The sequence below is a fragment of the Vigna angularis genome, chromosome 10, assembly GCF_016808095.1.
Source record: "Vigna angularis cultivar LongXiaoDou No.4 chromosome 10, ASM1680809v1, whole genome shotgun sequence".
NCBI classification, from domain to species: Eukaryota; Viridiplantae; Streptophyta; class Magnoliopsida; order Fabales; family Fabaceae; genus Vigna; species Vigna angularis.
In genome coordinates, this window is record NC_068979.1 from 26844488 (window position 1) to 26867221 (window position 22734).

A 22734-nucleotide genomic window follows, 5' to 3' on the forward strand; every position below is an offset into this window, starting at 1 on the left:
TCTTAAATTTCCTATTATCAGGAACATAAATCCTTTGACTGAATCTTCAAAATACCGCCCGTTTCCAACGCAAAATCTCACCTTTGCTCACTACCGATCGGTTCTCTGGAAATCTGCAACTCAACATTTGCCGACTGCTTATCTCAGGTCTTGCCGAACGGTTCACTTTCTACCTCCAACTGATGCATCTAATACCGTTCGATTTTAACCTCACTTGTAATCTTAAGTTCCTGAAACTCTCAACTAAACCCGACTCTCGAATTATCATTACCTACACATGTCCTAGAATTTGTACTTGATTCATCCAGAATTCACACTTGAACAATTTTAGCATACAACTCCTTTTTCCTTAAAATATAAAATTATAAAATTAAAAAAATTATAAAATTATAAAAATATAATTTTTATACTTTTATGATTTTATATTTTTATGTTCATAATTATATTTTTAAATTTATAATTATATATTTTATAATTTTTTAAAATTTAAAATTTTAAATTTTTTGTAATTTTTATTAAATTTTTTTTTGATAAATATTGTAAATATTTTGAGAAAGAGACAAATTTAACGACTTAATCGATTTTTTTCAAAATACCATAAAAATTAATAGAAACTTGATTAAAAGTTTTCAAAATTCAATGTCTTTTATTTGGGAATTTTATGAATTTTAAAATTTCTTTTGTGAGATTAATCTAGGATTAAACTAAAAAAATGCAGTGTACAAAAGATTATCCGTATTAAAATTAATTCAATAATAAAAGATTATCCGTAATAAAATTAATTTAATAATTTAAAAAGTATTTCAAGGACTATTTTTAAAGATAGTGATATTTTACAATATTTTTTTATAATATTTTAATACTATGTATGTGTTATTATATAATTGATTTAGATTGGTATTTATGATTATTATTATTAGTTATGGAGTAATTTTGGATTAATATATCTAAATGATATTAAAATGTTAAAATAATGTTTTCAAAGTATCATTATTATTTTTAAATTTTTTATAAAAGTGTAGATTTTGCAAACTGGAGAGAAAGGAAAAAGAAAAACATAACTCCTCAATATACAAGCCAAACAAGCCCTCAGTTTGTGTGAACGTGCTTTAAAAGTTATTCTGTCATTGCTTAGATTATAGATGCAAGGCATATAATTTATCACAGAGGAAGGAGAGAATTGTGTGTTTAGGCCTAGACATGTATCATCCAACCAGAGGTGGCGTTCGTGGCGGTCGAGATCGTAAGTTTTCTATGCTCTTCTCTTGTCCGGACACTATCAATTTCTCGTTATTTTCCATCTCTCTCTTTGGGGGTATCGAATTCTTTTAGAAATATGTTAAATTGAAATTTCAAGAATTCATTCTTGAATTTGGTATGGTGAGCGGTTTCTACAAATCAGGGTTTTGTCTTTTTTTTTTTAATTTTATGTTTTCATGAGTTGATCGATCATATTGAACCCTAGAACTCTGGGGTTTACAAAATTAATTCTCAAGAATAAAACCTATGTTTATAATTTTAATTGATTATGCATGTATATAAATTTTATGTTTGCTTTTTACCTTTGATGACCAGAGTTCACTTGGGACGATGTGAAAGTTGATAAGCATAGGGAGAACTACCTCGGTCACAGTATCAAGGCTCCTGTTGGAAGATGGCAGAAAGGTAAAATTGATTGTTTATTTCAACTCAGGATTTTGTTCATTGAGAATTTTGAATGCTGTTTTTATACTCTTGCATGTAGCATGGTGACAAACCATTAGTTAGTTACATTTGCAGACACCGGATACGTGGGAGATATGGGTGCCCTCGACTTGTAATTCTGATTATTTGGGGATTCATAACATGCTTTTAATTGGTATTTGTAGTTTTATGCTTTGAATTGACTAATGGAATAATTAAACTCTGTGCTGAACTAAATCCGAATTGATATTCCCATTTAATAGTTCAGATTATATGTTAATTTTTAGTTGGATACTGTTAGACATCAGTTCACAGTATCGAAAGAATATCTCATTGTTCTGTTATATTATTTAAAGTCTATTGTTCTACCTTCTCTCTCTCTCTCCTAAGATATATTTACAAGCAGAGGACCTTCTACAATGTGTATGTATTTTCTGTTTATCACGAAAAGAAAAAAAGAAGAGGTATTTCTACCAAAACCACCAAAGTTTCCATATGATATCTTTTTCAATATGGTTATTCAAACAGATATTTGTTTATAGTCTTGAACAGATGTTGAAAACTTTTGTTTGTCTTATTCCCTGTTTGAGTCAATTAAATTGGTCACTCTTTGGTTTTCAAAATCTACTGAAGTGGCTTCTTTTTTCAATAGAGAACAATTTGTCTTCTGTATATAAAAATTTGGCCAATTTACTCTAACATGAGCTTCTTCTGAGTGCTTCCCTACCTCCTCCTCTTAGTCTTTTTATTTTATTGGAATATATTTACAACTGCTATTTAACTCATTGGTATTGGATCTTAGGTTGTTTCATAATATTTCTAGTAATGTGTGATGGAAGTATATAAGCGTAGCATATGGCATGTTGGTGTTGCTGACATTTTTTTCATTGTATTTATATCTATTTGATTTACTTGAATTGAATTATAAGAAGCTGGGAAGTCTGTAGAAAGATAATAGACAGACACGTGAAAGAAAAACTATTCCTCTGCTTCCTGTTTCTAAGATGCTTAAAAAAGGCTCAAGACACGAGCATATAAACATTCACTATTTTTTTGTTCTTTGCGTCTTTGCTTTTTATTACTTTCCCTGTTTTCTTCACTTTGTATTACTTGGAAGTAGTAGAAGTAGGAACCCATTAACTGTTTTCCGGATGCCTTACTTTTTTGTATTGACGGTGTATTGCCAATGAAATCTAATTACACTTTAGCTTTTCCAGTGTTCAAAGAAATGTCCTATGTTAGGATGCTTTGAGCATTGTAGTTATTTGAACACACGAGCTTTAGCTACTCTATTGCAAGATTCACTTTGTTTGTGACCTACCATGATTATGGTTTCATCTCTCTGTCCTGAATCTGTACTGAGGATAACTCCACTTTTCATTGTATTTATTGTATAGATTTCTCTTTGATTAGTATAGTTCATTGGTCAAGTTTTCTAGCAATGCGCAGTTTGTTATTATCTTCGTAAAAGAGCATCATTGAATCTCCTCCTTTGATTCAACAGGGAAAGATCTTTTCTGGTATGCCAGGGATAAAAAGTCCCAAAATGCAGAAATGGAAGCTGCAAAAGAAGAGATAAAAAGAATTAAGGAAGAAGAGGAGCAGGCAATGAGGGAAGCACTTGGCTTAGCTCCCAAGCGTGCTAACCATCCTCAAGGTAATCGTTTAGATAAACACGAGTTTTCAGAACTGGTAAAGCGAGGGTCTACAGCAGAGGACTTAGGTGCAGGTCATGCTGAAGCAGCAAGGGTCCAAGGTCTTGGTTTTTCAAGGTAAAGTGACTTAGAAAGTAAAACATTTTTAAAGCTATTATTGTCTTCACATTTAATTTAATTTTTGCTATTTTCTATTTCAGTTGTTTCTGATTTTGTTAGCTCATTGTTTGAAATATAATATAAAACCTTTTATGTGTTTTTACCTACTTCAGATTAAAGTAAAGAAGATTTAGGGTGAATTTGAGAGAGTGAGTTCTCTCCTCTTAGGTTTTCATATTTATAGTATAGTTTGAGATACATTAGATACAATGGATGAGAGAAAAGAAGAGAACTCTAGAAGATGCTCCTCGCATGCTACTAGGTACAACACATAGTACAACACATAGTACAATAAATCATATTTAAGACTATTTATTCTAACACTCCCCTTAAACTGGAGCATACAAATTATGTGTCAAGCTTTATTAATACATCTACATGTTGGTCATTTGATCTGACAAAGTCAATACAAATTTCTTTGGACAACAATTTTCTCCAATAAAATGACTTTCAATTTCTATGTGTTTGGTCCTCTCATAGAATATAGGATTAGAAGCAATGTGGAGAGCAGCTTGATTATAACAATATATCTTTATTGGCTGAATGTAGTAAAAACCTAATTCTTGTAAGAGTTGTTTAACCCATATAAGTTCAAATGTCGGGAATGCCTTTGCTCTGTACTCGGCTTCAGTAGATGATCGTGCAACAACATTTTGCTTTTTACTTTTCCACGAGACTATATTTCCTTGAAGAAAAACACAATATCAACATCTATCTATATGAGAACTAGCCTAATCAGCATCACAATATCCAATAACTTTGCTATTTCCTTTATCCTCATAAAGTAGTCCTTGTCATGGAGCTTTTATAAGATATCTTCGAATAGAATGACAACATTCCAGTGATTGACGTAAGGATGTTGAATGAATTGACTTAACACCAACTGCAAAGGATAGATATGGTCTTGTAATAGTAAGATAAATAAGTTTTCCAACTAGTCCTCTGGACCTTTCTGATTTGGATCCATGGGACAGTAAACCAGTCAATCATATTTGTCTCTTTAAGAATATCAAAAGCATATTTCATTTGAGAAATTACAACTCCTTCCTTTGTATGGGCTACTTCTATGCCCATAAAATATTTTAGATTTCCAAGATCCTTGGTTTGAAAAGATGGCATAAGTGTTCCTTTAACTGAGATTTTCCCAGCATCATTGGCTGTGATCATTATATCATTGACATACACTATTAAGTACACACATTTTCCAGTAAGGCAATAGAAAACAGAGTGGTCTGGCTAACTGCATTTCAGCCCAAAGGATTGAACAATGTTGCTGAACTTCCCGAACCAAGCATGTGGAGATTGCTTGAGACCATAGAGAGAGTGGCACAACTTACAAACCAAACCAGACTCCCCTTGAGCAACAAACCTAGGAGGTTGCTCCATGTAAACTTTCTCTTCAAGATTGCCATGCAAAAAAGCATTTTTAATGTCTAGTTGATGAAGGGGCCATTGACAAATGGCTGCCATTGCAACGAAGAGTTTGACAATAGTCACTTTGTCTACTAGTGAAAAAGTATCACTTAGTCAAGCCCATACATTTGAGTGTATCCTCTAGCCATCAATTGGGCTTTAAGTCGATCAACTTCATCATTGGGTCCAACCTTAATGGTGTAGACCCATCAACAACCTACTGTCTTTTTCTCAGAAGGAAGAGGAACTAACTCCCATATTTTATTGTGTTCAAGGACCTGCATTTCTAAAATCATGGCTTGTCGCCACCCAAGATGATCAAGTGCTTCTTTCATAGTTTTAGGAGTAGTAATAGAAGAGACACATGAAATAAAAGAGAAATAGGAAGGAAATGTTGTGATAACTAAGAAAAATGTAAATAGGGTGAGGATTTCAAGTAGATCAAGTACCTTTGCGGATGGTAATGGGCCAACTCGAATCATCATGATCAGGAGTTGTGGTACCAGGTGATGATGGAGAATGACCTTCGAAAGAGGACTCACCGTTGGGTATTGGGCTAGCCATTTGGTTTCTGTGTGGTGACAATGGTTTAGTAGGATTTGGTATAGTATTTTGGACTATAGGAGTAGAAGACTCAATTAATGGGACAGGTAGAACATTTTGAACAAAATTAGAATCTTGAGTAGAAGTAGGGAAGAAAGGAGATTGCTAAAAAATTGTGACATTGGCAGTCATGTAATACTTGATCTTGGGAGAGTAACATCGATATCCTTTTTGAAGACAAGAATAACCCTCTGGTTGAGAGTTTATCTTAACCTGGAGACATGGACAAACTATACACAACCAAAAACATGTGGAGTTATATGAAAGAGGGGCTCTTTTGGAAATAGAATGAAATAATGAACTTTATTTTCAAGAGAAGAAGACATTCTATTAATGAGATAACATGGTGTTAGGACCACATCACCTCAAAAAATTGTCTAGTTACTTAGTTGGTTTTATCAGAAAATAAGCTGCCACCCGTTTATGTAAATTTTTATTTATCAGAGTTTATATTTGTTGAAGCATCAGATGGACCAAAAATAGTCTAGTCCTTGTAATTCATGGTTTTTATCACAAAATGGGACTCCTTTGTTTATTATTTCTAGAAAAGGATGGGGTCTTAGTAGCTTTATTTAGCACATGTCAAAAAGTGATAACCCAATGACATTTGGAAGAACTGGCATGCAACATAGTGAACTTGTGTTTTGGATATTTCTTTTTCTTCTTTTTGTCCTTATCATTCTTTGTATTTTGCTCAACCAACCATGATCTTTCCAGTGCAGCAGTAAAGATTAAAAAACGGCTGATTGAGAATTGTATATTGTGAAATCACCTAGGACCTTAGGCAGAGAAAGTTTTCCTGCTACAAATGCACTTTCATTCTTTGGCTTTTCTGGTCTATCACTGAATGTGAGGCTTACTCAACATTTATTGCTGTGGTGTATGAAATATACACATACAATGGTCAATAATCTACTACGGTAATACCAATCTACTGTCCTAGTTTGTTATAGTTGTCTTTGGCAGTTGCAATTGGCTATAATGGTAGATTGGTGTACTTGTGTAGTTTTTCACACTCGTTTTTGAAAACTGATATTTTAGAATATTCAACAGATTTATTCTCTTGAAGATATACTCCACACCGAGTTTGTTTTCCTTCTAAATGAAAACAATCATGTTTATTCTCAAGGAATTCCCTACCAATATTCTGTTACTTAGGTTTCCTATCGTTTGTAGAGAACCACGCCCTTGGGAGGAACCTGGTTCTTCAAAGCTTTCAGTGGATGATGCACCAGCTGAGGTGGAAAATGTGTCTATTCCAGATCAACCTGCAACGAAGACTGAAGATGCTTCAGAAGATGAAAATAGAAGAAAGAGAAGACGAGAGGAGAGGAAGCAGGAGAAACATGAAAAGCGTGAGAAGAAGCATTCTCGGGAGGATAGGAAGCAAGAGAAACGTGAGAAACATGAGAAGCGGTATTCTCGTGATTCAGATGACAGGAAGAGGCACAAGAAAGACAAGGAGAGGAGGAGACATGATTCAGATTGAATTTCTTCTGGGGGTGTGTGTGTTGTCATCTTCTATGTGAATTAGCATGTTTATTTCTAGTTCCATGAATATGGATGGTGTATCTTGGTAATTGGTTCCTAATGGCCTGCATGTTGGCACTGACAATCAGGCATTCGTTAAATTTGGAATTTGTGATCAAGGGAAATGAAGCCAGTCACTTGTGTTTGTATTATATCACGAGTTCTCGCCTAGTCTTTCTCTTCCCCCTTAGAGCCAAGAACAATGTTTCTATCATCTCTCTAGAGATGCAAGTATGCTCTATTCTTGGGAGAGAGAAATCTTTGTTTTCTTTACTCTTTTGTACGCTTCTGATTTAGCTTTCATGAAAGGTTATGTTCTCTTTATGTGAAAGTATAGGTTTTGCTTCCTTTGGAACCCTTATTGCACACCTGTTTGTTGCCTTTTTAGTCCTATCAGGTTCACGTTTGGATGTTTTATCCCAACAAAAAATGACACAAGTAATTATTGCAACACTTGTTTCTTCAATCACTTGCTCAAATTGAGTAGGCACAAGAAAGAGTAAAAATAATCTTTTTGTTTTTTTAACCTCATTTTAGAATATCATGCTTTTAAGACTCATGGGGAAAAGCAATCCAACCATGAATAGAACGTCTCTTAATTAAATTAAACATGTTTCGGATTATTTAATTTAAAATAAAAAATGTTTCGGAACACAATTTTTTTTCAAATCATACAATTCGAAAGGTTCATTTAATACGTTCCAAAAGCCTAATATAAAAAGTAACAAAAAAAAATGAGATATCATGATTTTTTTAAAATTATAGAAGTTTCGTAACGAAAAGCATAGCTGTCCCTAATAAATTGTGGCCAGATCATCCTAAACCCTGACATTAAGTAGCTTTTTTTGTTACGCTAAAGAAGTTCGCAATCTATTTTTAAATGAATAATCCAATCATCTTTTTTTCCTTTTCTTTTTAATTTTATATTTCGTAACTAAAGTGTTTAAGAATTTTTAAATGTATCACGACTTCTTCTAATAACCTATCCCGGGTATGCTCTAAATACCGTAATAAATAAAAGCTAAAAAAATCTTTAAATTTGAAAAATCAATACTTTATTCAACACACTTGAGGGGAATTTAAATTTTTCACAATTTCTCGACTTCCTAGTAAATATATATTTTTATAACTACGTCAAATCAGTTCTTGATTTCTATGGTGAATTTTCTGTGATACAATGTTTCATATCCAATTAAAAATACGCTGTTTCTTTGTATTGTGGGTGTAATCATGCAGTACAAGGCACTGTTTCCCTACTCATCCTTGTCCTTTTCCTCATCGTAGTAACTGAAAGGATGAGGAACGGATTTGAAGGCACGGTAGTTTCCAACATTGTTCAAGTGTTCGTTCTCCAACCTGAGCCATCACAATGTGTCATGCAATCTAATAAAGCCAATGCCATGAAGTTTTCTATGTCAAAAAAGTTACCTGAAGAAGTTCCAAATGCCACGACGAACAATCTCAAGGCAGGAAGTAACTGTAATTATTGTCACTTTTCGAAGGGGACTCCAATTCATTTCAAACACCAATTGCATCCATGAAATTCTAAGAACTACGTCCACAACCTGTGAGTAAATTCACATGAGATTGAATTAGCAATGTAATATGTATACAAGAACCATATGCAGAAGAACACACCTTTCTGGTAAATTTTATAGTTACCATGGCTATGAAATAGATACTTCTATGGGGAAGTATTAGTTTATCTCTCAAATAGGGGTTCTTTGAATGCCTTTGCAGGAGCCCCCAGTCCTTAACAATGTCCCAATATGTGTTCTGAAGAACTGCTAGCGCTGAAGTTACCAGTGCCAACACCTTCCAACTTCTTCCCTTCTTTAGTTCAAAGGCTGTCCGAAAGACCATGGCAGTAATTGTTGAGAGATAATTTAAACTATTGAATGCACGGTTGATGTCTTCCTCTTCATAGAATTGACGCATGCACTGCACAAACATCATGTGCTCAGTTCTGTCAGTATAGTTGAGATGATTTTTTTAAAAATAATGGTACGGTATAACACATTTTTACCAGATACATAATATAAGGGAAGGGTAAAATGGTAGGGTAGTGATACATAATATAAGGGTAAAATGGTACGATAGTATTAAATGAATATTAAAAAATTTAGGTGTGTAAAATAATCATTTTTCCTTTTTTAACTACTCTATAGGTGGTGTCTTCAATGATGATACTTTAAGTGCATAACACTTCACCTTCACCTTAAATTTCAAAGGAGAAGATATTTTGTATATTTGTCACAACAAACAATCACAGATATTAGAATGCATATGGAAAGAAAAGATTGTATATGGACCTGTGCTAGCCGAAACCAATAAGGAATGATGCCAACGATGAAATACTGTATGTTATAGATACCACGAGTGTGACATTTCTTTTGCCTCCTTGAGTGTTCTCCAAGCCCATAATAGCATATGTAAAGCTCCACACTCTTGAATGCTTGGAACTGAAGTCAAAATTAGAACATGCAATGATATATCAGAAACATACTAATGTCTGTGGAATATGAATCTACCTGGCTAGTAAGCTGGTCAGCCAAGAAGAAATCTGCAAGACGAACCTGCAAAGATAACTCAGTTTTGTGTTATAAATAAACTTTTCCATTAAGTGAAATTAGTTTATGGATAACATGATTTATAGAAACTATATCAGATTTTTAAAATGTAAGTTAGCTATAGTTTATGGAACAACTCTTCACTTTCTTCATCTTATTCTACTCTAATACAAGTGAATATCCAAATAGATTACTTTTCTTTTTCATTCAAATGGACTATGGAATTCTTCTGTTTCCATTACCGTGAAAACAGGAGCACATATACAGCGAAATAAGCACCGGATAAAGAAGAAACGACTTGAGCGGTATATGATGTTGAGAGGGCAAAAGGTAATCAAAAGAACAAGCTGCACAAGAAACCAAAAGTTCAATAAATTGAAGGGATTGCTTGAGTACAATTGAGGGTGATTTTTGGTGAGGATCAATGATTAAGGCAAGAAGTACTTCAGAAATTGTATTGGAAATGGTCAACTAGTTGGTTAAATCCAAACTAGGAATCTTACAACGACTAAGATCAGAGGAACAAGTTCAGTGACTGTCTTATACTGTTGACTCCTTGAGTTCATTTCAATCTGCAAATTTATCAAGAAACATAACAGTGCTACCACTGCATGACCAGAGGTCAGAAGGAAAATTTCTCTGTAGTCCAATTCAGTTCCAGCCCTGAAGCCAAATAAGAATGGATAATTGACCCGATAACGCTTCCAATAATATGTGTTTGCAGCATACACAAGCATATGTAGAGTGATATATCCAAAAAGACTGCAAAAAATACTCCCCTCTTAAGAAATAATATCGAAATGAACAGATCAAATAATCGTGAATATCATGGAGACAGAACAAAAGCAATAGTCTATTTTCTGATCTGCATATCAATAGATAGATATGCAAAATGGTTCATTAAAATGCAGTCACCTGTACAATGGGAAAATGTTTTCCATGTAAAATGTTCCCTTCTTCTTCTTTATGAATTGCTGAGATGTTATTCTAAATATAGTAGCAACCAATAGAGCAACAAAGCAACCAGAAAAGAAACCTACAAGTAAAAGTGCAAGGTACACGATATAATAATACTCAACACTCAACACATAGCTTAGAGAAATACTTCAATTCAAACATTTACATAACATTAACCCACATACATTCTGTTATTTAGTATTTACCTGTAAAAAATGTTATGTTTTGCTTTTCTGTTTTTGCTTTTTGCCTTAATAACTTCCTCCCCTTTTTGTGATTTGAGCGTGTGAAGTTTCTGATGAAGGTAGACTCTACTTTCTCCAATAGAAAATTAACCTAAAATCAGATGAAACAGATAGGATCTATAAAATGATTGGGACAGAATGCAACAAAACAACTTGTGGTTTTGTGTAGGAGTTTCATTTTAAAATGTGTTACCATCTATGTAGTAGCACTGATACTGACATGTACACTTCGACACAGTCTCTAAAATATAGGAATAAGTTATAGCAATAATGTGCCAATCTTATGATTGATTATACATTAGGAAAAGGCGCAAAGGAAACAATTATGATTTTGTGTTGATCTTTGGGCATGTTTTTCTTCTTGAGACTAACTTAACTAGTCAAGCACTACTAGGAAGAAATAATCATGATTGATGTTATATGATTCAAACCAACCTCATCAGAACTTCCCAGATAGGAATTATCCACTACTGTCATGTAGGCTGTAGATGCTGCTCTTGATGTACGCTTATTGAAGAAAATAAAATGAAGTTAAACAAAAACTGTCAGAATTGTGTTTCTGAACAGAAAAAAATGCTTTTTAAAATGCCTTCAGTCTAATTTAAATTTGTGAAGAATGTAACCAAGAAAACTGAAGTTCTCAAGGACTCAGGAAGTATGCTTCTAACCTTTTCATAGGTCTTCATGATCTTGGAAAATGCTGACAGGTTCATAAAACTGTCGCATCCATTTAATAAATAGCAAAGCACATTAGAAAACTTCTTTTAGAAAATGCAAGACCATTTGGTTTTACTAGAACTTATAAGGTTCCATGGTTTGATGGTTTGTTTATTTTACCTGTAGTCTTTGAGATGGAGGAGTTTCTGATAGAACTCAACAAACACAAGTCTTAGTTGCTTTTCAATTTTTTTCAGCTCCTCTTTGCTGATGCTCAATTCATTATCACTGGAATCAGTAAAAGCTTTTTTAATTGTTGATTTTGGAAATTGAAGAGAATCATCAACCTTTACATGCTCAAGGATTTCCAAGGGATCTCTTCTGTTGTAATTATTGTGTGCTTCTGCTTGCTCCTCATGATGATGAATATTTCTGTTGGTTTGTTGAACAGGATCAACTTCAGGGCCTATCATAGAATCTTTTTGCTGATGATTTTGATCAGCAGTCTCTTTAGGTGAGGAGACAATCTGCTTCAACTCTACAAATTGAGGTCAAACTCAGTCTTCTAGACACTACATTGAATCTAAATTTAATTTTACTGATTAACAGTACCACCACTGAGTGTCAAGGAGTTCTTCTGAATCAAACATCCTAAACATTCTCACCTGCATGGTGACATAGAAATCATATATTGAATGTATATTTTTTGGACCTTAGGTGGTCTCAAATTCTTTCATATACTATATTTTTTTCCTTTAGGATTAAATGATGTTTCAGACTTTTGAACTGATAACATCCTTAGATTAAAAACATATTTAATCTCAGAAAAGCTAAACATATTTAACCAAAAAAAAATGGTGGATGTACACATCTCAGATTTTTCCTCAAGAAGCTTACAAGTCACCCAATAGTATAATTATTTACCAAAGAAACTATGAAACTACGGCTTGAATTTTGAATTTACCTGCATCAGGACTTTTCACCTTTACTCTTAGAGCAACCAAAGCCTCCACCTGTTTACTCAAAAGGTTGAATTCATGGTTGGCTGCTTCCACCTGATCCTTGTAAAATGCATTGACCTTGTTGAGCTCTTCATCAAGCTTCTGAAAGAGTCTTGCCTCAGCTTCTCCTCCTTCTTCATGGAGCTTGTGAAAGTTGGTCTTATATAACTGTTTGGAACCACCTTCTTCTTCTAATGTCTTAACTTCTATAACCTGCTCTTCATTATCCTCCTCTCTCTGCTGATTGCTACCTTTCAAGTGAAGTCCACTGAATGCTCTTTCAAGTTTCAGTCTGTGCTGCAATGACCTGTTGTGTTTAGTTTGTCTGCTACTTTTCATCTCTTTCAATATTCTTTTGAGGCCCTCATAGTCCATGTACTCTTTCTCCCACTCAGGCACCATTTGTTGCTTAAAGTCTTTCTTAAATGTCATCTTTCCTGTGTAAGAAACATTGAAATATGTTATAACAAAGAACAGATCATACAAGAAAATTCAACATGTAACATACACAAGGAAAAAACGTCTTAGGATACACTGAAACAGGAGTTAACACAATATGCAGCCTAGATTTTCCTGATATGTAGAGCTACTCTCATCAACATCTCAATTCTAACAATTCATTCCTATGATGAGAAATAGAAATCCAAAATTATTTAATCATTAGAATTTGGAGTTTGATTATGACCCAAAATCTGGACTTATATGATCCCTTCTTACACTAATTCTGGAAGAAGGAAGATTGATGATTGATATGAGTTCCAAAATTCAGTAATTCAAGAATGATATTTGATGAAACTAATATAAGATTATTACTTAATAATAATAATGATAATTAATTAGATTAAAAAATTGATCCTTCTAACCTATCAATCATCATGGCATTATCCTATCTATTACTAACAATTAATAATAATGATAAAAGGACAAGAAACTAGAATTTCAGTGTCCAACAAAAAGCAAAGGAAAGGGACTTTACAATCTAGTCAGGATAAGAACAAAAAGTAACACATGAAAACCAAGAACTTCATAATTAGTAGATGTAACAAGTTCGTACACTAAAATTACAAGAAAGGGGAACTCAGAAATATACACAGACTAGCAGTTTTAGTGTACGAACTTAAATGTTTAAGCTCTTTGTCTCATACAGAAACTCTCTCTCTATATATTTATATTATGTATGTATGTGTAAGAAAAAAAGAATACTCCACACTTTTTAGGAGAACATAATTTGAAGTAATGTTGATGATGTGTTGGCAAAAGGAATGCTCCTAGACAGTGTTGCATGTCTTCTTTACTATTGAACATACACGTGGCCCAAAGTAAATAACATATCTTACTTAATTGTTTGTGTTTCAAGATAGTGACATGTTGCAAAGGATAATAAATGTTTAATTTATACTTTGAACAGATTAAATTTTATTATAAATAAAGTATTAAATATGATTTTAGTATCTTGAAATTTTTTATTTAAAATTTTGATATATTTTAGTTTTAAAAATAAATAAATACAATTATATAATTTAATAGGATACTATTTTAGGTGTTAAGTTATGTTTTAAATTAATATTTGAATTAGAATTAGATTGTATTAAACAATTCAAATGTTAACTTGAAAATAAATATTTGAATTAGAATTAGAATTAGACTGTATTAATATATATATTGAAAATAAATTAAGTAATAAGATTATTTCGGCATTGTATTTCAACAATGATGTGAGTACACAAATTATTATTTTTAATTTAGAAATTCTTATGAAAAACTTGGATGGTCCTATTTTCCTGGGTATTTCACTTTTATATTCCTAAGTTATAATTTTTATTTTTTTATTTCTAATTTGTGATTTAGATTTGTGTATTTTAGCATTCAGATTTTCAAAAAAAGTAATAATATTAGTCTAACTATTAATTTTTCGTATGTTTTTTTATGTTTTAATTAATGAGATTATGTTTTAGTAATATATTAAATGAAAGCTTAAATTTATTTGTTATTCCAGTTAAATTCAGAAATTTTGGATTTAATTTCTAATAAATATTTTTCTTTAATTTTATTTAATCTTCTAAGTATATTATATTTATTAACAAGATATTTCATTATACTATAAGAATATGTATTGCTTGTTAAAATAAAAGAATTAAAAAGTTAGAAAGATATTTCAAAATCTTAATAAAAAAATTAAAAATAATAATAATAAATATAACTACATATTTTTTTAAAAACCAAATACAAAATTTGTAAATATTTGTATTACATAGTACCCAGTGACAACGCATTGCTAAAACCCTTCGTCTTTCACTATATTCATATTCCACACTGCAACACCCAACACCAAGAACTAAACGATGTCGTTTATGCGGGGAGATTTGCTTTGTCGAACGAGGAAGGTGGTGAAGGGTCTAGCGAAGGCAGAACCCGTATGGCTGAAAGCGATGGAGCAGTTAGTCTCCTAATTCATATTCATCTTTTCCCTTTTCCATTTCCTAATTTCCATATCTTATCAATCTCTTTCTTTTTTTTTCTTCATTTTTCCGATTCAATTCTTCATTTTTCCGATTTAATTCTTCATTTTTCCGATTCAATTCATTTTTCCATTTTTCTTTCAAATTTGTCTAATGTTTTATTTTTGACTGTGTTACCAGGGCGCCACCTGCAACATTTCCTGCAGTTGCTGGCAAAATTCCGACCATCAGTCTTCCTGAGGATGTCTATGTGAAGAAGTTCTATAAAAAGTATCCGGAATCCAAACACCATGACCCCATTAAGTATTCTCCTTTTTCCTTCTCTCTGTTTCCTATGTTCGCCCTATTCTTCTTTCTCTGTTGCTCTTTCGGATACATGATTCATGTTTCCACAGGTTTCATGCTTTTGATCCTCCTCCTTCTCGTATCTTTGCCTTGAGGGTTCTTCAATTGAAAGACCATGGTGTTAGTGAGGACCGAGCAATGGCTATAGCTGATGTATGTAACCTACTTTGCTTCCTCAACAACTTATCTCTACTATTTCTTTCTCTAACAATGAGTTTATTGTTTTTCTTAGATGGAATATCTGACAGAGAAGAAAGCAAAGAAGAAAGCATATAGCCGTTTGAAAGAAATTGCACGTCTTCAAGGAAAGAGACCTCCTCCAAACCCATATCCTAGTGCTATCAAGGAGATACAAGCCGAGGAGAGGAAATATGTTCGTGATCGTTTCTTTAATCCAAAGATACTCGAAATTGTGAAGCAACAGAAAGCCGAGGCAATGGAGAGATTCAGTGCCCGTGCTGGTGCTGATTGGTGACTTTTGAGGGAAACTTAAACTACATTCAATGTTTGCCTCTCACGATAATGTTTATCATTCACCCATTGAAAGCTGCCTATTTCTTCCTCATATGAGGTCAAATATTTACTTGTTGTAATAGATAAATTTCACTAGAAAGCTTTACAAAATTTCTTGTGAAGGTCATTTCTTCCAGGCTACTCAAGTTTTGTTAGAGCAGCAAATACTTGCCTTGTGTTGAGCTCTCTCTTTTGTTGAATTTGAACCTTAACCGGTTTTTCTTGGAGTGTCTTAGCACTGTCATCACTCGAATTTGCTTCCTTGATAAACATACTTTGATTACTTGCTACACAGGGTTTGAAAGTATCTACAGCGCCAATTATTGATACAAAATTTTGCTAGTATTATTTGAGTTTGACTAACCTTAAATCATCAGCTATGAATTTATCATTGTAATCTGGTATAATTTGTTTCCTCTTCCTATTCACCGGTTTCATCCATATCGAGGTTCCAGTTCTAACAGTTGCATTGTTGGTCGAAGATTTGGAGTGTTATCTCGCGCGCAGCTAAGTGAGTAAAACTTTGTCGGTTTTGCACTAAAATATTTGGAAGACTGGCTTCCTGAGAAAACTTCCAATGGGTGAATCATTGAAAGCTTTTTATGATTGTTTTGGATATATTACCTGTAGAATAAGTTATATCAGATAAAACTAAATAAATGAATCATTTGATTAGTTTATGATATCGAAGATGATATAAAGTGGGTTGGTCTGTGGAACCTTTCGGCTTAGGACAACAGTGTATCAAACAAACTGTACTTGAAAAAGGAAATAATGAAGACGGAAACCGAAAAAGTAGAACTCAGTCAAAATCGTAAATTACGAAGATCTTCAGAAGAATCAATATGTTGATGTGAAAGTGTGGGTGAAGTCGTATCAACTATGCAGAGAAGCACCCGAGGAAAAAAAATCTCAACCTCAACGAGAATTCGTCGTATACTAAAAATGAAGTGTTATTACAAGGTCAAAACAAATGTAGAATATTAATATGCAGATGCTATGCAAAGTGTGAAGTCAGTAAATATATAGAACAGCAGAAAGGGGTGGCGTACACTAACTAAAAGATTGCTTACTGTTCGTTTCTGATTTCTTGGAAGCAAAGCGATGCCATTCCTTTATCTCTTTCCAAGCTTTCGTTTATTCTGCCGCTTAAAAGAATTATTATATTAGGTAAAGAATATAAAAGAAATGTTATTGTACGTAAAGATATTCTTTTATTAGTGGAAACTTTCACAGTTCTGGTTTTACAAAATGTCTGGACTGCAGCAAAATCAAACGAAAAGAAGCTCAGAGAAATGATTGGTTTTATATCCTTCTCTCCCCAAGGAAGAAAATAGTAGCTTGTATGCACGTATATCAGTTTCTTACATATGTCCCCATCCAATGATATCAGAGGACAAAACATTGATCCTTATGCTTTCTTTTGAAATAAATAATATATATTAGTGTGTGTTTAAACTTTGAATGGGAGGATAAAGTGATGGAAAAATGAAACTTAAATTTCGTATGCAAATTCTTAAAATTTTTATTGGAACTGCAAAACTACACCACACAAATTTGCATCCAATTCCGAAAGAAGAGAAACAAGTGAGACCCAATAAAGTCATTCCCAACCATGCTTTGAATTTGTGATGTGTAAAATTGGATCATATTTCAGACAACACCATTTTCCTTTCCTTTCCTTACAAGGTGACCTCATGCGTGGAAAGTGGGACAAACCCATCTGAACCATCCAAAATAAATCCTGATTTTCTTGGGGGTAAATGCACACCACCACCACCCTTTGAGTCTTTTGCCAACATAGCACAAACCCAATTTTTTCAGAGATTACAAACACAGCACCAATGACTCGTTATTTATTAACATAAAAATAAAGAACCCTCTCATTCACTGCATTTCTTTTCCACTCTTTTTGTTAAACTTGCACCACACAAACACACATCCGTTTTTGTCTCATTCAAATTCCCTCTTCAACTTCTTCCCCTGTCACCGTCCATTCAATTGGTCCTCAAAGTCGTGTTCCGCGTGCAAAACTATTCAACAGGCCCACATTGCTCGTTTCGCAGCCATGGACTTGGCATCACCATCATCATCATCATCATCATCATCAATGGTACTTCCTTCTTTGCAACCCCGTAACACCCTTTCAAAAGTTTCAATCTTCCAACATTTAACCCCTCCGACAACCTTGTTTCCATCACGGGCATGTTCCGCCAAACCCAGCATCACCATCTCTCCGGTGTCCTCAAAGTTCCCGTCTTTCCTTCGCTGCTCCACAAAACCAGACACCAGCGCTGATAGCGAGACGCAACACAACAAGTCAAACAATGAACCCAATTCAATTTCCAACTCCCAAAGTGTATCACAATCAGATTCAGCAGCAAGTGAAGCCTTTTGTTCTTCACCACCTTTAGAATCATCACATTCCTCTTCCTCAAGAGGGTTGGTGTTGGATTTGGGTCCTTCAAACGCATGGGACAGTGCAGATATTGGGTCCCCAGTGGTGAAGAGGTTTCTGAGTGACGAAGAAGAGAGATGGTACATGTGGTACCATGGGAGGGCCAAAGGGCACCCTTCTTTCGATTTGATAGGGTTGGCGATTTCAAAAAATGGGGTTCATTGGGAGCGTGGGGGAGGGCCTGCTAGGTCAAGTTCTGATGTGGGGTTTGTGATGAGTTGTGGCAAGGATTGGTGGGGTTTTGACACTGGTGGCATCAGGCCTTCTGAGATGGTTATCATGTCTAGTTACAGGGTTAGGGCTTCCAGTGCTGTTTACTGGCTTTACTATACTGGCTATGTTTCTGATATGGTGGAGTTTTCTGATCAGTCTTTGGAGTTCAGTTTGGAAAACCCTGATGGAATCAATGGTGATGTGAGTTGTGGTAGTGGGAAGGTTTTGAAGTCCTTGCCTGGTTTGGCTATTAGTCAGGATGGGAGGCATTGGGCTAGGATTGAAGGGGAGCATCACAGTGGAGCATTGCTTGATGTTGGGTCTGGAAAAGAGTGGGATTCTTTGTTTATTTCTTCCCCACAAGTTGTTTACCATGGGAATGGTGACCTCAGGATGTATTATCACTCATTTGATGTAGAAAAGGGGCATTTTGGTATAGGCATTGCCAGATCAAGGGATGGAATTAGATGGGTGAAGTTGGGGAAAATCATGGGGGGAGGGAGAGATGGCTCCTTTGATGAGTTTGGAGCAATGAACCCGTACGTGACAAGGAACCGGAGTGGCGGGAACTATGTGATGGCATATGAAGGTGTTGCTGCTGATGGGAGGAGGAGCATTGGTATGGCTGTATCTCCTGATGGATTGAAGGAATGGATGAGGCTTCAGGATGAGGCAATTTTAAGGCCTTCAGACCAAGGTTGCTGGGATGATAAGGATGTTGGATCCCCATGTTTAGTTGAAATGGATACTGAAGGAAATGAGTGGAGATTGTATTATAGAGGTGTTTCTAATGGAGGAAGAATTGGAATAGGAATGGCTGTTTCAGAAGGGAAGGACATTGGAAGTTTTAGAAGATGGAAAGTTTTCCGGGTATAATAAGCTAGATGCATGCAATGTTTCGTTTACAGTTATTTAAACATAGTCTCTATTCTTTGTGAATTGAACTTTTTTTCTGGGTTTATATGAGTAGTTTTGTATTTAGCCTTATTGTTGTACAGTAAGTTTTGAATTTGTCCTAATTTTTGTAATTATGGTAAGCCTTATTGCTCTGAACAGCAGCAGGAATCTCCAAGCCTTAAAATTAACTTGTCACCTAATACAATGTCGGAGAGCAAATATGTAAGACACAATCTAACATTCTGTTTCTGTTTTATTGTCCTGTGATGGATCATTTGGTTTATGATGTAACAAAATCTCTTCTCAAGAACTTCCAAAATTGCAATGCGGCCCCTGTCTAGTAAATGCCATGCTTGAAAATTAACTCTGTATAGTAACTGTGCTGTACAAATCACCTCAATGAATGACCACTTAATCCTATAATCCCTCGTCTTTTAAGGTGAGCTCTTGCATCATGTAATCCCAACGTTATGATTTGTTCGACATTCATGCAAGAATTGCATCTTTGTTTACCACTTCATCTGCTTTGGTATGCGTGTGTTTAGAGTTATGTATATTTTTCTTTGATGAAATGCATCTTAATGATTAGTTGTAACTAATGTTTAATGGGTGGTTGTTCCCTTTAAATGGCCAAAGTCATGTTTGGACTCTACATCAAATTCCCATGTAATTCTTTATGTTGATTCTGTTGCACCTACCATGTAAACTTGGTTGTTTCTTGAACATGTAGCCCAACAAACACAACCTACCTGGTTCAAAGCCATGGAAAGTAGAAGTTGATTTCTTTTCCTCCTTCAGTATTCTTCAATTTGGCTTTACGTTAACAAAGTGTTTTAGCTTCATTATGCCATGTTATTGTCATTTCATGTTGATTTCTTGTTTTTGCTTAATACATTTTGGAATTCTTTTCTGGGTTTATATCTAGTGAGGCCAATTTTACCCAGCATGCTCTATCTTTTTGGATGTTTGTTAATTCGTTTCAGTCTTAGTACATGTTGTTTAAGAAGCAGCAACAGTTCTTTAAATGGTTAATGAATTTTTGTGAGATTTGTTTGAGCTTTATTCTTTTGCTATTCAGATGAACTATTATGATAGTTTTGTATTATAGTAACAACCACTTGTATCAATTTTCAATTTTTAGTTTTACCTATTCCTGTGATGTGAATTTTTCTCTGAATAGTTTTTTCACATTAGTGTTATACTTTTATTATTCTTTAAGTATATTATTTCTATCATCTCTTTACTCTGTTTCCCTTCTCGTTGATCAGCAAGCAGCATATTAAACTAAAACCAAATCTCTTGTTGTAATAAAAAAATGAACAACTTTGATGGGTCATTAGTTTATAATTCTTTGGAATCAATGGTACTATTCATATAAAGATTAAAACACTAATTTGAAAAAGAAAAAGTATCGAGTTTCTTAAAAGAAATGAATATTTCTACGTGGGTGTGAAAACAAGGCTGCTGGTGTGCTGTACTGAATAAATTGGTCCAAAAAGGGCATGAAGAAAACTAAAGATTGGTTCATGTTCTATGCTCCTTTCCTTGATGAACAAGAATACCAATTATTTATCTTGTTCAAGGAAAGTTCTGTTTATTTTGTGCCGTCACTAAAGAATTATTAAATTATGTAAAGACAATTATTCTTCAAATAGCATGTCCATTATCCTGGTTTATGGAAGGAATGCAAAAGAAGCAGCAGCATATTTAAGTAATTTTTTTGTGATTCTGTGTGGAGGATTATTGCACTGGATTAGAAGTTAATAAAGAATGGGGTTATGTAGGACTAAACATTACTGTCAATATTTTTCTTTTATTATTTTAGAAAGTATTTATCAATTTTAGTGATAATTTAAAAGTTTAACTGCACAAATTATCGTTTTTATCCAAATTCATTTCAATATTTTTGCGAAAATATAATTTAATGACCATCTATGTACATTCACTGAATTAAAACGATCCATAAAACAGACATAAACTATTTTGCACTATATGATTTTTGAAATAATTTATTTTAGGTATGTTGATTTACAATTGATTTTGGAACAAGAAGTTTAATTTGAATTGTACTAAGAAAATGAAAATGAAATTTATGTTATATTTAGATCAATTAATGTATTGTTGATGGGAAAAGAATGCGTAAATTTATAAATTTACAGGGCATAGTTTGTGTTTGGACAGTAGATTAAAGTGGAAATGCAAAGATGCAAACATGAGGAGATGGAAACATGAGGTGTGGTTTGTTCCTTTTCTTAGTGTAATGAAAAGAGTGGAAACACAATGGTATGTTGTGTTTTACAACTTTGTCTATTATAAACACAAAATCGTGACATTTTTCTTTGTTTATAGGATTGACTTAATATAATTTTATTTAAGAGGTTCCTAGACTATTGGAATGAGTTAGACGATTCAGTTGTATATGCACTAGATTATATGAATAGAATGATAGTTAGACTATCAATGTTGTATCGTTAATTATATGGCATGTATAATTTGTTTGTATAGTTTGGTGAGTGTTGTTTAATGTTTATTCGGTTACGTTAAGAAACATTGTTCACATGTCTTTTTCAAAGTGTTGTACACATACTATTGAATATAGGTGTGTCTTATGCTTTGTTAGTAACGTAGAAAAGTTTTTTTTTTTATAATGGTTAAAAAAATTATATAATGGATTAGAAGAAAAAACTGAGTGCATGGCCGTAAGAGTAGAGGAGAGAGAAGAAAAAATACAGATTTCTTTGTTATGTCATCATGGAGTCAACTCTGTTTCTGTCAATTTAATGGAAGAAACATTATTGGTGCAATTATACTATATGTGGACGCAATTGAGGCGTTTTTAAATGCAAATACTAACGAGACAAAAAACTTTGAATGTAGGAACCATAAAAGCAATTAAGCCTATACATAACATATCAATGCTAGAGAGAACTTCAAAATATCCTTCAAACATATAAAAAAAGAGAGGTGAGATGTCTTGTTTGTGACTTCAAGAGGCATTTCTAAGCCTACAGGTGTCTGGAGATCTTCACTGTCAATAGAATTGTCTATTGTGGCAGTTGTGGTGACTGTGGCAATTGTAGCAACAATTCATTCACATTTTCCTCTCCTTGTGCTCCAACCTGGTATACATATTTAAAACCTTAAATAAAATTAGTATACACCAATAAAAAATGTGTATTAAAACAACTAAGAACAATTACCTCCTTTACAATTGTTTTTGCTAATCTAATAGGCCAAAGAATAAAATTTGTTAAGGTTCTACCCAACTGTCTCAACCTCTTAAGTAGGCAACGAAACTCACACTATAGCTTCTCGAACATCTACAAACATCATCTTCATCATATCAATTGTAATGGTTTCATGGTGTATAGTTGAT

General features: G+C 33.7%; 4 protein-coding genes across 9 annotated transcripts; 3 read left to right on the top strand and 1 right to left on the bottom strand.

The window, feature by feature from the left end:
• Positions 1-1062: 1062 nt before the first annotated feature.
• On the top strand, positions 1063-7374 carry LOC108336006 (uncharacterized). Of its 2 annotated transcripts, none has more exons than XM_017572280.2 (4): positions 1063-1243; positions 1576-1665; positions 3188-3455; positions 6672-7374. In XM_017572280.2, the coding sequence occupies exons 1-4, from the start codon at positions 1201-1203 to the stop codon at positions 7000-7002; spliced, it is 732 nt and encodes a 243-aa protein (XP_017427769.1). In that variant the 5' UTR covers positions 1063-1200; the 3' UTR covers positions 7003-7374. The 2 variants fall into 2 exon arrangements, with proteins under 2 accessions (XP_017427769.1, XP_017427770.1); XM_017572281.2 differs by having other exon boundaries at positions 1068-1243; positions 6690-7374.
• Positions 7375-8149: 775 nt separating this feature from the next.
• LOC108335303 (phosphate transporter PHO1 homolog 10) lies at positions 8150-13654 on the bottom strand. 5 transcript variants are annotated; one of them, XM_052870091.1, is made up of 14 exons: positions 13528-13654; positions 12437-12910; positions 11653-12010; positions 11484-11532; positions 11251-11322; positions 10777-10906; positions 10529-10649; positions 10117-10375; positions 9856-9960; positions 9575-9619; positions 9356-9505; positions 8682-8984; positions 8472-8608; positions 8150-8399 (listed from the first exon to the last, which is right to left on the bottom strand). In XM_052870091.1, the coding sequence occupies exons 2-14, from the start codon at positions 12903-12905 to the stop codon at positions 8297-8299; spliced, it is 2301 nt and encodes a 766-aa protein (XP_052726051.1). In that variant the 5' UTR covers positions 12906-12910; positions 13528-13654; the 3' UTR covers positions 8150-8296. The 5 variants fall into 5 exon arrangements, with proteins under 5 accessions (XP_052726051.1, XP_052726052.1, XP_052726053.1 ...); XM_052870092.1 differs by having other exon boundaries at positions 13564-13642; XM_052870093.1 differs by having other exon boundaries at positions 10117-10276; positions 13450-13623.
• A 1040-nt stretch (positions 13655-14694) lies between these two features.
• On the top strand, positions 14695-16043 carry LOC128194271 (uncharacterized). The gene is made up of 4 exons (XM_052869439.1): positions 14695-14910; positions 15113-15235; positions 15328-15430; positions 15510-16043. The coding sequence occupies exons 1-4, from the start codon at positions 14816-14818 to the stop codon at positions 15750-15752; spliced, it is 564 nt and encodes a 187-aa protein (XP_052725399.1). The 5' UTR covers positions 14695-14815; the 3' UTR covers positions 15753-16043.
• Positions 16044-17525: 1482 nt separating this feature from the next.
• On the top strand, positions 17526-19614 carry LOC108335102 (uncharacterized). The gene has a single exon (XM_017571041.2). It carries the CDS (start codon positions 17859-17861, stop codon positions 19335-19337), a length of 1479 nt encoding a protein of 492 aa, XP_017426530.1. The 5' UTR covers positions 17526-17858; the 3' UTR covers positions 19338-19614.
• Positions 19615-22734: the final 3120 nt, after the last annotated feature.

Coding starts and splice junctions, on each gene's coding strand:
- LOC108336006 (XM_017572280.2), top strand. CDS start 1,201: ATGTATCATCCAACCAGAGGTGGCGTTCGTGGCGGTCGAGATC. Junction 1,666..3,187: donor TGTTGGAAGATGGCAGAAAG/GTAAAATTGATT, acceptor TTGATTCAACAG/GGAAAGATCTTTTCTGGTAT. Junction 3,456..6,671: donor CAAGGTCTTGGTTTTTCAAG/GTAAAGTGACTT, acceptor TCTGTTACTTAG/GTTTCCTATCGTTTGTAGAG.
- LOC108335303 (XM_052870091.1), bottom strand. CDS start 12,905: ATGACATTTAAGAAAGACTTTAAGCAACAAATGGTGCCTGAGTGGGAG. Junction 9,961..10,116: donor TTCCTCTGATCTTAGTCGTT/GTAAGATTCCTA, acceptor TTTCTTGTGCAG/CTTGTTCTTTTGATTACCTT. Junction 9,506..9,574: donor CTGACCAGCTTACTAGCCAG/GTAGATTCATAT, acceptor TTTTGACTTCAG/TTCCAAGCATTCAAGAGTGT.
- LOC128194271 (XM_052869439.1), top strand. CDS start 14,816: ATGTCGTTTATGCGGGGAGATTTGCTTTGTCGAACGAGGAAGGTGGTG. Junction 14,911..15,112: donor TGGCTGAAAGCGATGGAGCA/GTTAGTCTCCTA, acceptor CTGTGTTACCAG/GGCGCCACCTGCAACATTTC. Junction 15,431..15,509: donor GAGCAATGGCTATAGCTGAT/GTATGTAACCTA, acceptor TGTTTTTCTTAG/ATGGAATATCTGACAGAGAA.
- LOC108335102 (XM_017571041.2), top strand. CDS start 17,859: ATGGACTTGGCATCACCATCATCATCATCATCATCATCATCAATGGTA.